The 16,015-nt window shown below is 63.4% G+C and overlaps 1 protein-coding gene across 5 annotated transcripts in view; it reads left to right on the forward strand.

Annotated features, from left to right (window-relative positions):
- Positions 1 to 16,015, forward strand: part of ADGRB1 (adhesion G protein-coupled receptor B1) — a 90,602-nt gene that overhangs the window by 6,570 nt on the left and 68,017 nt on the right. For all 5 annotated transcript variants that reach the window (XM_070481744.1, XM_070481746.1, XM_070481747.1 and 2 more), the window contains exon 2: positions 7,594 to 8,568. In XM_070481744.1, coding sequence (XP_070337845.1) covers positions 7,794 to 8,568 — 775 coding nt within the window. In that variant the 5' untranslated portion in view covers positions 7,594 to 7,793. The remainder of the gene's footprint in view (positions 1 to 7,593; positions 8,569 to 16,015) is intronic.

Raw genomic sequence — 16,015 nt, forward strand, 5'->3', positions numbered from 1 at the left:
GTGCCTGGCTGTCCCAGCCGAGGGCCCCACGGTCCTGTTCCTGGTTGCTGGGTTGGCCCCCTGCACGGGCTCGCCCTGGGATGCTGGTCTCCACCCAGCCCAGCCCAGTGATCAGGGGTGCAGCTGCTTGTGGCCCTGAGACCTGGCTCCAAACCCTCTCTGTCAACCCCCTTCTCCTGGGTTGTCCCAGTCAGGGGAGAGGGTGCCCCATGGGCATCAGGGAAGCCCCAGGTCATGCTCCCAGGGTGCAGCCTCCAGCTCGAGGAGACTCGGTTCCTCTGAGCCCCGGGGACAGGAGGCTGCCCTGCCTCCTTCTTGGGACGGTGGGTCCTGCTGCAGCTGCTTGTGCGGTGGGTGGGGGGCATCGGGAGCCAGGAGACTGGGTCCCACGGAGCACGTCCAGGCTGAGCACGGGTCTCCTCTGCCGCCTCCGCGGGCTGTGAAGGCATGTGCTGTCAGGAGCTCTGCCGTCCCCACCTGGCCAGGCCGCCTGGGACCTCAGCACCTTCTGCCCAGGGCCGTCCTGGGGCCTAGGCATGCCGTGATGTCCTTCCTGACCACCGCTTCCAATCTTGCCACTGTCCCCTTTCCCTGTCTTGTGACCTTTGACAGGTGACCTTGGACGAGCCCTCCCCACCCCAGGGAACTCAGGAACAGAGACCCTGGCGTGGGGTGTGGATGGGGGCATCACTTGTAGGCCAGCAGCTAGACGTGGCAGCTGAGCTCCCGTCTCGGGGTGCAGGGCTCTCTGGGGACCGAGCAGGGGGACGCAGAGAGGAGAGAGCAAGGACATGTGTCCCACAAGAATTCCAGGAGCACCCCCTCTTTGTGAGAGTCCCCTGCCCGTGCAGGGAGGCCCAGCCCATGGGACAGACGCTGTCGCTGTCTCCACCGGGAACTCTCCTGGAGAGCAGGTCTGTGTGGATACACAACATTTTCACACATTTGCAAAATGTGTGCACGTTCCTGTGTGCACGTGCGTGCGTTCTCTGCATGCACATGTGCAAGCTTCGGGGTGCGGGACGCAGAGGAAAGGGCACGCCCTCTCCTGGGAGGCCTTAGCAGGCTCACATGAGGCTTCCCGGGGCAGCCGCCTACCCGTGTCCTGAGGGTAGGTGGGTGCCCAGGAGGGGCGTGGCGCGAGTGAAGCCCTGCCCACTTGAGGGTGCTGCCGAGTATCTTCAAGGCCTGCAGGTGGTCTGCGGTGACAGGATCTTGGTCAAGAAGAGGTGTGACGAGGGCCATCACAGAGCTGGCCCCTGACCCTGGGGTCTTGAGGGGGAGGGGTGACTGTCTGTCCGGGGTTTCCTGGGGGTCCCTTCCCCTCCTTTGTGAAATGGAGGTTGTGATCACCCTGCACTCCATGGCCAAGGGGAGCAGATGAGCCTCTGTACCTGTACGGGGTGCCCAGGAGCAGAGCCAGCACAGGACAAGGCCCCTCCCTCAGCCCCAGCAGTGACCTTTGGGGGTCTCCTCTGCTCCTGGGCAGCTCTGCTTGCCTTCTGGTCAGGTTCCCCCGTGGCCCCTATGCCCAGGCCTCCCACGGGGCCTGGCCTGGCAGGCATGGTGGGTATGGTGGGCCTCTCCCGGGACCCGGCCCTGCTGGCAGCCCAGCCCTGTCTGGGCACCCCCTCCCGGCCCAGTGTGGACACTTCACTGGTCTGCCATGTGTCCCCTACTCCCTCTGCCCCCGTGAGTGGAGTATGACCAGGGGCCTCCTTAGGGCAGGTCATCTGGGGGGCTTTGGGGACCCGGTGGCAGGGGCTGGGGGTGGGGACCGATGGTGGCTGTGGGTAGGAGGCAGCCTCTCCTAGTGCCCCACCTGGTTCTGTGCTCATGGATGGGGGCTTGCCTGGGTTCCCTGGCCCCTCGTGGCCCCGAGCCCCCGCGACCACTCAGACGGGTGGTCCTGGGTCTACGTCAGGGGCTCCGGCCCGAGCTGCCTCTGCCTCTGAGTGATGGGACTGCCCGACCTGCCACAGCCCCGGAGGGATCTGCAGGGGCCTGCAGGGCATCCCGAGTCGGGAGGGCAGGCTGCCCTGGACAGGGGTGGTCGGGCACCCCTGGGAGGCCTCTCCTGCTTGCTGGCCTAGCCCCTGCCGGCCCGTGAGCCCCTGGGCCGCCCTCGGGGCCGCAGGGCCCACCCCCCTCCCCCAGAGCAGCCTTTTCCCAGGGCACACAGGCGGGCACTGTTCAGAGGGCCGGCAGGACAACAGAGTGCCTTTTGTGGCTGGTGTCTGGGGATGCCATTGGCGGCCTGGGGTGGGTGGGGAGGGGTGCGGAGGCCAGGGCTGGGCGCAGTCTGTGCCTGTGCACCGGGCTGGGTGGGGGAGGGGGCCGAGCCTGGAGAGGAGGGCGGGACAGACGGAGGTGAGGCTGGAGAATCGTAGAGCCCGAGGGGCAGTGTCCAGCTCACGCCCTTGTTGTACGACGGGGAAACCGAGGCACCCAGGGTTCTGGTTGCGAGGCAGGGGCCATGGATGGTTCTCACATGCGTGGATACGTCTGGGACGGTGGTGGGAGGGAGGGTGCAGCGTCTCTCAGCTGACGGGGACCCTGCAGGCTGCGATATGGGGTGGGTATTGCTCCACCTCGTGGGGATCCTGTCAGGTCTTAGACCTGGGGTTCCTGGCGCATGGTCAGTGCTCAGTGAGCCATGGTCATTGTCTCTCTTTTTTCTCGCCTGGTCTTGCCAGCTCTCTCAGGGCTCCCCTCCCACCCCTATGGCCTCCACCTGTTGCCCCTCTCAGACACCTGCAGTGCTGCCCCACCCCTCTCCCCAAGGCCACCTGTAGGCTCTAGGGGGCCGTGAGGCAGGAATGGGCTGGGAGCTAGCTTCAGGGATGGGGCTGGACACCAGCAAAGCCTCCTGGAAGCGAGGGCAGCGTGGCCCTGAGAAGGTAACGGGTGGGGCAGGGACCGAGGGGCTTGGCTGCCGATTGGTCACGGTCCTTGGGAGCCCAAGGCGGGCAGTAGACGGTGAAGCGGCAGTGACCAGGCTGGGAAAAGGGAAACCCGTGGCCAGACAACGGCTTGTGGTTTAGGGGAGGGGACAGTCGCCCTGGGAGAGACCCATAATTCGACCATGAGCACCTAGGGAGGGGAGTGACCAGCACCCACACTGGGCCCTCAGCCCTGGGACCAGAGGCCGTGACCCTCCTGCAGCCCCTCACCCTTGGCCCCCAGAGTTTTGACCCCCAGTGGAGGCCTGGGCGCTGGGTGTGGGGAGGGGAGGGGCCAAGGGCCTGTTGGGGGGCCCAGTGCAGACGTGGCTGGTTCTGCGTGGGGCCAGCCTTCCTCTTCCTCTGAGGCCCGGCCGTGGGCTCCTTGGGCTCCAGCCTGGCTGCTGGGCTCTCCTGAGATGGGTCCCTCCAGGCCCTCCTCTCCCAGTTCTGGTCTTTCTCCCACACATCCCAGTGGGCGTGGGCTGAGCCCTACTCACCTCCTGCCATGTAAACTTGTACAAGTATGCTACATGTGTGCATGTGTGTGTTCACATGTGTGCACACACATGCACATACAGACATGCACACACACACCAACACGTGCTTGCACAAACACGCACACACACATGTGAACACACGTCTGCCTCCCCTGCACACTGCTCCCCCATCTCAGCTCCCATCACCCAGGCCTGGGATGGCCTTGACTTGTCAGCCTCCACCACGGCTGTGGGACCTGGGGCCTGCAACGCATGTGTTCCCGGCATGCCCAGCTCTCCGCCTCCCTGAGCGTGCGGGTGGAGAGGGCTCGGAGGGGCCCCGCAACCATTTCTCCAAGGCCTCCTTGGAGGGGATCAGGCAGTTAATGGGGATGAAGGAGGCGTGCTCGGCTGGGAAGGATTGTGGGTCTGCTGGGGCAGGGGCAGGCGGAGGGTGAGGGGCCACAGCAGGTGCAGGAACTGCCCACGCTGACAGCCTGGGCCCCCTGCCCAGCTCTGCCCTGTGACCAGCCGGAGGAGGCAGGGCCGGGCTGGTTCTGTGCTGCCCAGGCCTCTCCCAGTCCCCAGAGTGTAGACTGATTCAAATTCTAGAGGACCCCAGGGGGCCAGGAAGTGATGTGAGCCCTACTGCTCCCCCCTCACCCTGGCTCCCTGGTGGCCCTTGTGGTCCCCTCTGTGGAACCCCAGGACTCCAAGGAACCCTGTTTGAGAACCACAAGGGTGGGCATTTCCAGGCCATCTTCTGGCCCCTGGAGTCTGTCGAAGGCTCACTCCAGAGCTGTGGTCCCCGAGGGTGTGGCTGCCTCAAGGGACTCTGGGCTTTGCCTTGACCTGTCCTTTACCCTACCCTCCCTGCTGGCACCTCTCACCTCCTCAGCGTCCAGGCCAGAAATGTCCCCTCTGCGTCCTACCACCAAGCTGGCTGCTGGGGCCTCTCTCTTCTGTCTCCTGAGCATCCTCCCCCCAGCCTCCTTCCCTGCCATGCCTCTCCCACCTTCCCTGCCCCCACCCTGGGCCATCTGGTCCTGCATGGGCTGCCAGGGCCCCTCTCTAAGGGGTGGTTCTCACTGGGGCGCGGTCCTGCTCCTGACCCTTGCTGCCACCTCTTGTCTGCTGTGCAGGACACTGCATGTGGACCAGCAGGTGCTCAGGGAGTGGAGCGAGCCGGGGATGACGAGGCCCGGCTGGCAGGACGGGGACAGGATCAGGTCCGGTTCTCCCTGCCCGGGGCAGTGCCAGCCATGCAGAGAGCACGGGCTTTGTCCAGCAGCGCCGGGCTCGAATCCTGGCTCAGGCACTCCAGACCTGTGGGCCCCGACATCCCCATCTGCAAAATGGGACTGTAACGGGTGCCCTGGGGTTGCTGCCGTGATGACGAGGTGCCCGGCCCAGGGTGAGCTCAGCCAACGTCGAGTCTCCCTTTGTGCGCCTGGGACGGGGCTCTTCCTGTGTCTTCTCTCCGTGCTGGGCCTGCGCTAGGATGCCCCCGCCCCGGGCCTGCCGAGTCCACACGGCAGCGTCGTGGAGGCAGTGGCCGTGCTCGCCAGCCCCTCATCCCCGGCACCAGGCTGCTCATGAGCACCCGGCTTCTGAGGCTGAGTGTTGTAACAGGCTGTACCCACTTTCCGGATGGGGTGGCTGAGCCTGGAGGACCCTGTGTCTGGTGCAGGCCGTTGGTGGCTGGTGCTTCTGCACTTGCTCCCGGCCCCCCAGGGCCCCGAGAATCAGCTCCCCGCGGTGGGAGGGCTGTGGAGTGGGCAGCCAGGGGCCAGGAAAGGAGGGATGGGAGAGGGACTGTGGACGAGGTGGGCCCTGGCCTAGGCTGTCTCAGGCTGCGCACGCCTCTCGGTGGGAAGGCGGTGGATTTGGGGTGGCCTTGACTCAGGGTCAGGGCCAGCAGCTCAGGCATGGGGTATGAGGCGGTGTGGGCCCGTGCCGCATGGTAGGAGTCGAGGTGGCACCGGCTTCCATCGGAGTTTCCGCGGGGCTCTGCCAGCATTAGCCTGGGACTGGGGCTGCGTCCCTGGCACTCTGGCATCAGGGAGAGTGTCCTGTGGGTGGGGCGCCAGCTGGGGGGCTGGCAGCTGCTCAGGTCCCAGCCTGGGACCAGGGAGGGGGCACTGTGGCCAGGCTGGGGCTCGAGTGAGGTTTGGAAACACTCCCAGCAGTGCAGTGTGGCTGGGCTGCTGGCCCCCACATCTGACACTGGCACTGGGACCCTGGCCATCACCTCTCCGTCCCCATAACATAGGGGTGGGTGGCCAGGGCAGGTGGCTCTGCTGTGCTGATGTCCAGGGCAGCCCCCTGAGTGGTCTAGAGGTGAATAGGACGAGTGTCTTCCCGGAGGTAGGGGCCAAGTGCAGGGTCTGCCCCCTCTGCCCAGAGGCACCAGGATGAGAAGTTGGCAAGTCTCTTCTCAGGGGACCTGAGCGTTTGCCGCTGAAGTTCCCCAGGGGGCTGGGTTTGACGCCCCGGCCCTGGCAATCCAGAGCCCCTGCGCCATCCCATCTCCCCACTGGGTTACCTACTGCCCTGCTTTGGGTAACCCCAGTCCTGTGCTTACTCTCTTGCCGAGAGAGTGAGGCTTCACTCCTATTTTACAGATGGGGAAACGGAGGCTGGGAGGTGAGGGACCTGCTTGAGGCCACACAGCCGTGAGAGGGGCAGCCTGCATCCGGGCCTCTGGGCTCCGGTCGGCTCAGAGCCCCAGGCGGCCGCGCCCAGCTCCCCGCTCTGCCTACAAGACTCATGCAGGAAGGACGCCAGGAGGGGACTGCAGAGCAGTGACCGACCTTGTGTCGCTGGCCAGCTGGGCCCAGGCAGCAGGAAGCGGCGAGTCCCTGTGGGCAGGCGGCCGGCGTGTGCATGGTCAGCAGAGCGGAGGCGCTGGCACCAGGAGGCCAGCGGGGCTCTGGGGTCCTGGCTGTCGCCCTCCCTCCCTCGCCCACCGGCTCAGCTGCTGCGTGGGACGGACGGCCCAGCCAGGTGCTCGGGGACAGTAGGGAAGTAGGTTTGGAGGCAGGAGGAGCTTGCCAGGGTCCGCGTGGAGGCAGGTCCAGGACGGGCAGCGCCGGCTTCCTGAGCCAGGGTGGCTAGGCTGGGTCCTGCTCACACGTGCTGGGAGCTGTCCCCCTCCCCCAGGTGTGTGTGGGCTGCACAGCCAGCACCCTCTCCTGGAGCAGGCAAGGTGACCCCAGTGACACAAGGTTAGGGTCAGTCCGAGGGGGTCAAGGGTGGATCCTCCCACGCCCTCCCCATGACCTTGGGTCAGTCTCTTACTCCTCTGAGCCTCGGTTTCCTCATCGTGAAGTGGAGGTAACAACACTGGCCTCGCAAAGGAGGGGTGAGGCAAGGGGTTAGTGCAGGCCAAAGCCTGGACACGGGGCTCCAGGGGACACCCCACACCTCCCCGCCTGGAGCTGCAGGGCCCAAAGGCCAGTACGTCCTGCACAGAGGCAAGGCAGTGGCATGAGCACAGGGCAGGAGGCTGAAGGAGGGGGCCTGAGAGCTTGCAGTGACAGGCAATGTCACAGTCACAGCCACGGGCTTGGGGTCTGACCCCACCTGCCCATCAAAGCACCCGTGAGAGGCAGACGATGGGCGGGGTCTCTGCACCCTTACCCAGGGCGGAGGCTTAGTTGGCAGGACTGCCCGCAGGCTGGGGCTCTGGAACAACCTTGGGGGGGCGGTACTGGAAGACCCTCGCTTCCTTTCCCCCTGCCCACTTCCCTTCTGTCAGGGGGCAGGGGGAAGGGGGAAGGTAGGGGAGGAAAGAGGCAGAGCCTGGGAGACCCCGCCAGGGGGTCAGAGAGAGCCCAGAGGGGAGAACAGCCACCGTGGCCATGATGGGGTGAGTGGGCGGGCTGGCCCAGAGCCAGTGGGAGACATGCCAGGCTGCTGGGTCAGACGGGCACAGCTGAGGCCACTATGGCACGCACCCTGGCCTGATGGAGGAGGAGGTCCCCTGGCCCCCTGGCTGCTCTGCCCCTGCAGGTGGACACGCTGGTAGGTGCCGACAGACAGGTGGACAGAGCAGGTGCCTGGGAGCAAAGACCAGGGTGGGCGGTAGGGCGCTGCCCCCAGCGTGCCCGGAGTCCCAGTCTTCCGGGGGGGGCCTCACACCATCCCGCCTTCTGCTCTTTCTCTTCTAGCTGCTGCTGGCGGCCACAGGCGGGCGTCGGGGCCCTGGACCTTAGGAGCCTCCACTGCCCTCTCCACCACCTGAAGCCCTCTCCTCCTCCTGCCCTCGCTCGGAGCCCCTGCCCCGCTCGCCGCCGGACCCTGGCATGTCAAGGCCTGGCTCGCGCCTGCCTGCCCAGCCCGCGGAACCCCGGCGGCCCCGCGAGCTAGGATGAGGGGCCAGGCCGCTGCCCCGGGCCCCCTCTGGATCCTCGGTCTGCTGCTGCTGCTGCTGGGGCGCCGGGCGCGTGCGGCCTCGGGGGCAGACGTGGGGCCCGGGTCCGAGCCGTGCGCCACGCTGGTGCAGGGCAAGTTCTTTGGGTACTTCTCAGCGGCCGCCGTGTTCCCAGCCAACGCCTCGCGCTGCTCCTGGACCCTGCGCAACCCCGATCCACGGCGCTACACACTCTACATGAAGGTGGCCAAGGCGCCTGTGCCCTGCAGCGGCCCCGGCCGCGTCCGCACCTACCAGTTCGACTCGTTCCTCGAGTCCACGCGCACCTACCTGGGCGTGGAGAGCTTCGACGAGGTGCTGCGGCTCTGCGACCCCTCGGCGCCCTTGGCCTTCCTGCAGGCCAGCAAGCAGTTCCTGCAGATGCGACGCCAGCAGCCGCCCCGGGACGGCGACCCCGGCCCCCCGGCTGGGCCCCCGGGCCCCGGCGACGACTTCTCCGTGGAGTACCTGGTCGTGGGCAACCGCAACCCCAGCCGGGCCGCCTGCCAGATGCTGTGCCGCTGGCTGGACGCCTGTCTGGCTGGCAGCCGCAGCTCGCACCCCTGTGGCATCATGCAGACGCCCTGTGCCTGCCTGGGGGGAGACACCGGCGACCCTGCCTCCAGTCCCCTGGTGCCCCGCGGGGATGTCTGCCTGAGGGACGGCATGGCCGGTGGCCCTGAGAACTGCCTCACCAGCCTGACCCAGGACCGGGGCGGGGATGGCGCCCCAGGTGAGTGACTGGCCCGGAGAGGACCCGTGGGTGGCTGTCTGCGCAGAGGGTGGGTGGGGGAGGGTCTTCTCTGCAGGGCTGCACTGGCTACCCACCCCCGAGTGCACCATCAGGGGATCTCACGCAGAGATCAGTCCTTGCGGGCACGCTGGGCACAGGCGGCCTAGGGGGCTTGCACTGGCCCCAGGGCCCGCATGGCGCCCGGCACACGGGAGTGCTTGCTGAGCGTGCAGTGAACGAGTGAAGGGAGGGAGCATCAGTGGGTCTGACTCCTCTCAGGAGGAGGAGGGAGTTTTAAATTCCTGGCTTGGGGAGGGTCCTTCGCATTTTGCAGGCAGGACGCTTCTGACGGGCCAGGGTCTGCAGGGCCTTGGGCCACGACTGTGTGGAGAGAAGGGGGCAGCGGGGGCTGTGTGGAGACGCCGTCAGGAGACGAAAACTTGGGGGTTGAGTGTGGATCCAGGGGATGGCTACCGAGCGCTGGTGGCGTGTTTAGGCGCCACGGACATGGTGTGAAAACCAACAACAGAGACCCCTGTCGTGGAGCTGCCTTCAAGGGGGCCGGGGGCAACCAGCCAAACACGAGAAGCAGAGGTGTCCGGTGACAAGGGCGTCTCGGGAAAGGACACAGGGAGACTCCCTGGTGGCAGCACTGCCATTTCATCAGAGGTCAGGGGGCCACTTGGACCAGGGGGCCGTATTCCAGGTTCTGGGAGGTGCAGGGGAGCCTGTTGGGCATCGGGAACGGCATTTTGGGCTGAGGGAAGGGCAGGCAAAGGCCAGAAGTGGTCGTGTGCTCAGTGCGTCCCAGCAGAGAGGGGTCCGGTGTGTCCTGCTTGGCTGTCCGGCTGTCCAGCTGTCCATCTTCAGAGAAGCTTGGTTTTTCCTCCGTGAGACAGGAGCCTGTGCAGGAGGATGGGGTCAGCGGGATGGGACACTGGGTGGGGCTCCACAGACAGCGGGGCAGGACGCACAGGATGCCCAGGGTTTCCTGGGAGCATCTGGGAGGCCAGGACTGTGGCTGAGATGGCAAGGGCAGCAGGGGATGGGGACGGCTCATCTCAGACCGTTGAGTTTGAGACACAAGGCCAGCAGCTGAATACGTGTGCTGGGCATCCAGGAGACCGGCCGGGCTGGCTGGTCCATGCTAGGCGGGTCACCGTGGAGCGAGGCGACATTGTCCAGGGCCCTTAGCCCCTCCTGAGTCAGAAAGGCCGATGGACTCTTCAGAGTAACATCTTTATTAATGTTAATTAATAACGTATTTATTAAAGGCACAAAATTAGCTTCGTGGGGTCACAAAGGAAGCCAGTTACCCCGGAACACGTTTCTATTCACAGCCTCTAGGGCGCGGCTCCCAGGTTAGAAACCTCGGTGAGTCGGTGAGCTTAGCCGGTGAGGAGAGGAGGTGAGCAGGGGTGATGCTGGCCCTCTGGTGGCCCAGGGAGGAGGAGGCAGAGCCCCGGGAGGTGGGGGTGTCCGGGAAACCAGCAGAAAATGAGAGGTTGAGACCAGAGGACATTAGTTGTGTCAGAGCGAGGCTGGGAGGGCTGACCTTCGGACTGGGCAAGGCGGAGGTCACTGTGACCTTGGCTTAGGCAGCTTCCATGGTGTGGGAGGTTGGGAGTGGGTCTGCGGGGACAGGAGGCGGAGAACGGAGCAGAGAGTAAGGAGGGCTCTTCGGAGGGCAGAGAAGCAGGCAGCTGGTTTGGGAGGCGGGCGGGTCAGGTGGACCGGGCGGGGCGGTACCCTGGCGCTGCATCTCACCCTGCCGCTCCCCTACAGGCGCTTGCCCCTGCGCCTCGGTTTCTCTGTCTGCAGAGTGCTGACTGCTATGCGGGACTGTTCTGTCACATCAGACACGGTGGCCCCAGGGCCCGGCCTGCACTGGCACCCAGGGCACAGGAGCTGGTCTCTGTGAGCATCTCGGGGTGGCAGCCGGGCCGGGGAAGTAGCCAGCGCTGCTCAGAGCCGTGTGGAGCTTGCTGGAGGGACAAGGTCATGGGGTCGGGGCTGGCGTGTTGCATGCGTGACGAGTGGCGGGAGCTTGTATGGTGGAGGGAGCTGGAGCTTCACTCCTTTGCTGAGCACCCGCTGCATGCAGGCCCTGGACAGGAGTCGGCTGTAAGGGCGGACAGGCGTCCTGGGCGCGTTTGCCTGTTATCTTGAGCCCAGAGGGGCCACTGGAGGGCTGTCAGCAGGAGAGTGACTCACGCTGACCTTGCTCGGCCTATAAATGCAGAAGGGTGTCGGGGCTCAGAGGGGGAAGCTGGGGACCAGGAAGGGGCTGCTGCAGGTGTCCAGGAGGGAGGTGACGCTGGCCTGGTCAGGGCACAGCTGCAGCGGGGAGGAGAGTCTGGAGCAGGGTGCAGCTGATGAACTTGCCGATGCAAAGGATGTGGCTAGGGGGGAAGGGATGCTGCAGCACCCCCAGATTCCTGGTGGGAACAAGGACATCGGCTGAGGTGGGGAAGTGTTGGGGTGGGGACACAGTGGGGAGGAACAGCCTGGGGAAGAAGATCTGGAGGTCAGAGTGGGACTTGAGTGTGAGGTACCCGTGGGTCATCCAGGTGGGACTGTCACGCGAGCAAGGAGCTCGGGGGGCGCCAGGACAGGATGGGGTTAGGCTCCCATCACAGCCTGATCCCTGCTCGTTCTGTGTCCTGGGGCCAATCCCCTCAGCTCTTGCAGCCCCTCAGGGCCCTCATCTTTGAAACGGAAAGAGTGAAAATATCTTGTCTCCCTGATTGTGTGAGGCGTGAGGACTGGGGTGGAAGTGTTTCTAAGCCCCACCCGTGTCAGTGATGAAGCGTCAACATCTTTGTTTGTTATTAGGGAGGGAAATAGAGGCCCTGCGGGCAAAGGCGGGGTTGGAGGAGGAAGGGACAGTGGGAGATTGGGCTGGGCAGTGTGGACTTGCACAGGGATTCTGGGAAAGGGGAGGCTTGGAAGCCGTGCTCACAAGGTGTGTGTGCGCATGGACTTGTGTTCATGCTCCCGCGTGTGTGCACGTGCAGTGTATTGTGCGTGCATGCGTGTGCCTGGGTGCAGTGCATCATGTGTGCATGTGTGTGCTCATGTGCCCAAATGTGCAAGTATGTGCGTGTGGGCGTATATGTGTTGATGTGTGCATTGTGTCAGCATGCGTATTGGGCGTGCCTGATGTGTGCATGCATGTGTATGGTGCATTGGACACACAGAGGCGCCTGTTCATGCACACATGTGCGTGTGTGCGTGATTGCCGTGTGCACGTGTGCAGTATGCCGTGTGCGTGTGCATGTGGGTGCATGTGTGTGCGTGATTGCCGTGTGCACGTGTGCAGTATGCCGTGTGCGTGTGCACGTGGGTACATGTGTGTGTGTGATTGCCGTGTGCACGTGTGCAGTATGCCGTGTGCGTGTGCACGTGGGTACATGTGTGTGTGTGATTGCCGTGTGCACGTGTGCAGTATGCCGTGTGCGTGTGCATGTGGGTACATGTGTGTGCGTGATTGCCGTGTGCACGTGTGCAGTATGCCGTGTGTTCGTGCATGTGGGTACATGTGTGTGCGTGATTGCCGTGTGCACGTGTGCAGTATGCCGTGTGTTCGTGCATGTGGGTGCATGTGTGTGCGTGATTGCCGTGTGCACGTGTGCAGTATGCCGTGTGCGTGTGCACGTGGGTACATGTGTGTGTGTGATTGCCGTGTGCACGTGTGCAGTATGCCGTGTGCGTGTGCACGTGGGTACATGTGTGTGTGTGATTGCCGTGTGCACGTGTGCAGTATGCCGTGTGCGTGTGCATGTGGGTACATGTGTGTGCCTGATTGCCGTGTGCACGTGTGCAGTATGCCGTGTGCGTGTGCATGTGGGTGCATGTGTGTGCGTGATTGCCGTGTGCACGTGTGCAGTATGCCGTGTGCGTGTGCATGTGGGTACATGTGTGTGTGTGATTGCCGTGTGCACGTGTGCAGTATGCCGTGTGCGTGTGCATGTGGGTGCATGTGTGTGCGTGATTGCCGTGTGCACGTGTGCAGTATGCCGTGTGTTCGTGCATGTGGGTACATGTGTGTGCGTGATTGCCGTGTGCACGTGTGCAGTATGCCGTGTGCGTGTGCACGTGGGTACATGTGTGTGCGTGATTGCCGTGTGCACGTGTGCAGTATGCCGTGTGCGTGTGCATGTGGGTGCATGTGTGTGCGTGATTGCCGTGTGCACGTGTGCAGTATGCCGTGTGCGTGTGCATGTGGGTACATGTGTGTGTGTGATTGCCGTGTGCACGTGTGCAGTATGCCGTGTGCGTGCATGTGGGTGCATGTGTGTGCGTGATTGCCGTGTGCACGTGTGCAGTATGCCGTGTGCGTGTGCATGTGGGTACATGTGTGTGCGTGATTGCCGTGTGCACGTGTGCAGTATGCCGTGTGCGTGTGCACGTGGGTACATGTGTGTGCGTGATTGCCGTGTGCACGTGTGCAGTATGCCGTGTGCGTGTGCATGTGGGTGCATGTGTGTGCGTGATTGCCGTGTGCACGTGTGCAGTATGCCGTGTGCGTGTGCATGTGGGTACATGTGTGTGCGTGATTGCCATGTGCACGTGTGCAGTATGCCGTGTGTTCGTGCATGTGGGTACATGTGTGTGCGTGATTGCCATGTGCACGTGTGCAGTATGCCGTGTGTGCGTGTGCATGTGGGTACATGTGTGTGCGTGATTGCCGTGTGCACGTGTGCAGTATGCCGTGTGCGTGTGCATGTGGGTGCATGTGTGTGCGTGATTGCCGTGTGCACGTGTGCAGTATGCCGTGTGTTCGTGCACGTGGGTGCATGTGTGTGCGTGATTGCCATGTGCACGTGTGCAGTATGCCGTGTGCGTGTGCATGTGGGTGCATGTGTGTGCGTGATTGCCGTGTGCACGTGTGCAGTATGCCGTGTGTGCGTGTGCATGTGGGTACATGTGTGTGCGTGATTGCCGTGTGCACGTGTGCAGTATGCCGTGTGCGTGTGCATGTGGGTACATGTGTGTGCGTGATTGCCGTGTGCACGTGTGCAGTATGCCGTGTGCGTGTCCACGTGGGTACATGTGTGTGCCTGATTGCCGTGTGCACGTGTGCAGTATGCCGTGTGCGTGTCCACGTGTTCGTGCTTGTGCGTGCGTGTGTGTTTTGAGGCTGGGCCAGTTTCGGCGATTTGACAGAGCACAGTGTCGGGCTGGCGGTCTTGTGGGAGGACAGTCTGGAGAGCCTGTGGGCTGGGACTGCCAGCCACATGCAGGGGGAGCTCGTCTGCACTGGGCAGGGTGGACCAGAATGCGGTGGCCCCGCGCGGAGACAGCTCGGACCCCAGGGCCTGTGCCCCACACGCAGAAGGCCCGGCTGCTTCTGGGACCTGGGGAGTAAACATGGCGTCAGAGGTAGTAACAGCAGCCCTGTTTGCAGCCTTCCCCTTGTGCGGAAGCATCCACACGTGAACCAGTTTACTCCAGCAGCCACGAGCTAGGTTCCCCTCGGAGGGCCCCTCCTCGTGGGGCCTGTGCATGGGCTGTCCCCGCGGCCTGGAACGCTCCTCCCCGGATACCCGTAGGACTCCCTCCCTCCGCTTCTTGCTGAGACGTCACCTTCTCGGCCAGGCCCACCCTGACCGTGCTCTCCACGCCCACACGCCATCTCTTGTTCTCCTCCTCACCTGTGTCACCCGCCAACGCGCTGCGTGGTTTCCCGTGTTTGTTGGGTCTGTCCCTGCTTGGATGTAAGCACCACAGGCCTAGGGGTTCTCCCACTTGCTGACGCGGCCCCCAGCGGGTGCAACAGCACCTGGCACACAGCGGGCATGCAATACCTGCTTGTTGAGTGGAATGAGGCACAGAGACTTTAGGGCAGTGGCCAGGGTCACACAGCTTGTAAGGGGAATCTGATAGCAGAGTCAGCTCTTGGCCACCTGGTGCTCCTGCCTGGGGCTTCTCCTGCAGTGAGCTCTGCTGGGAAGGTCGTGTGCCCAAATGTGTGTGGGATGGGGTGGGGGGGGAGGTGAGGTGCAGAGACCAGAGAGGTCTAGCAGTCATTCAGAAGACACACAGCTGAGCTGGGCTGGCACCAGACCCAGATCTTCCTGCGGAGCCCTGTGCCCTGGGAGCTTCGCCCCTCTCGCTGGCCACGCACATCCCTCCATCTCAGCCTGGGAAGGCTGTTCACGGTCGAGCCAGGGAGCGAGCAGGCGGCCCAGGCCAGCCTGTGGCCCATTTTCAGCCCTGCCCCCCGCCCGGCCTGTCCAAACGCCACATGGCCACGTCACGAGTCCGACTCAGCCGGCCTTCCTCAGGCCACAGCAACTGTTCTGTCTCCGCCCCACCACCCCCTCCGCGGCTGCCCGCCTGCTCCCACCCGGGTCTCTCAGCACTGTCTCTCGTCTCTCCATCTCTCTCCCGGAGTCTCTCTCTGCATTTTTCTGCCTCTGGTGAGATGAGGCCATTTCTCTCAAGGGTTGTTTTAAATATTCATGTTTTAATTAAAGAATTTTATTGCAGAAGCGACATGTAAGATAATGAAAAAGCAGCGTCCTGGGGGCTGAGAGCCAGTGTGTGTGTGTCCCTGTGTGTGTGTGTGTCCCTGTGTGAGTGTGTCCCTGTGTGTGTGTGTCCCTGTGTGAGTGTGTCCCTGTGTGTGTGTGTGCCTGTGTGTGTGTATGTGTCCGTGTGTGTGTCCCTGTGTGTGTGTGTGTGCCTGTGTGAGTGTGTCCCTGTGTGAGTGTGTCCCTGTGTGTGTGTGTGTGTGCCTGTGTGTGTGTGTCCCTGTGTGTGTGTGTGTCCCTGTGTGAGTGTGTCCCTGTGTATGTGTCCCTGTGTGTGTGTCCCTGTGTGTGTGTGTGTCCCTGTGTATGTGTGTCTGTGTGTGTTTGTGTCCCTGTGTGTGTGTGTCCCTGTGTGTGTGTGTCCCTGTGTGTGTGTCCCTGTGTGTATGTGTGTCCCTGTGTGTATGTGTGTCCCTGTGTGAGTGTGTCCCTGTGTGTGTGTCCCTGTGTGTGTGTGTGTCCCTGTGTATGTGTGTCTGTGTGTGTTTGTGTCCCTGTGTGTGTGTGTCCCTGTGTGTGTGTGTCCCTGTGTGTGTGTCCCTGTGTGTATGTGTGTCCCTGTGTGAGTGTGTCCCTGTGTATGTGTCCCTGTGTGTGTGTGTCCCTGTGTGTGTGTCCCTGTGTGTATGTGTGTCCCTGTGTGTGTGTGTCCCTGTGTGTGTGTGTGTCCCTGTGTGTGTGTGTCCCTGTGTGTGTGTGTGTCCCTGTGTGTATGTGTGTGTGTCCCTGTGTGTGTGTGTCCCTGTGTGTGTGTGTGTCCCTGTGTGTGTGTGTCCCTGTGTATGTGTCCCTGTGTGTGTGTCCCTGTGTGTGTGTGTGTCCCTGTGTGTGTGTGTCCCTGTGTGTGTGTCCCTGTGTATGTGTGTCTGTGTGTGTGTCCCTGTGTGTGTGTGTCCCTGTGTGTGTGT

Source organism: Equus asinus, chromosome 12 (assembly GCF_041296235.1).
Source record: "Equus asinus isolate D_3611 breed Donkey chromosome 12, EquAss-T2T_v2, whole genome shotgun sequence".
NCBI classification, from domain to species: domain Eukaryota; kingdom Metazoa; phylum Chordata; class Mammalia; order Perissodactyla; family Equidae; genus Equus; species Equus asinus.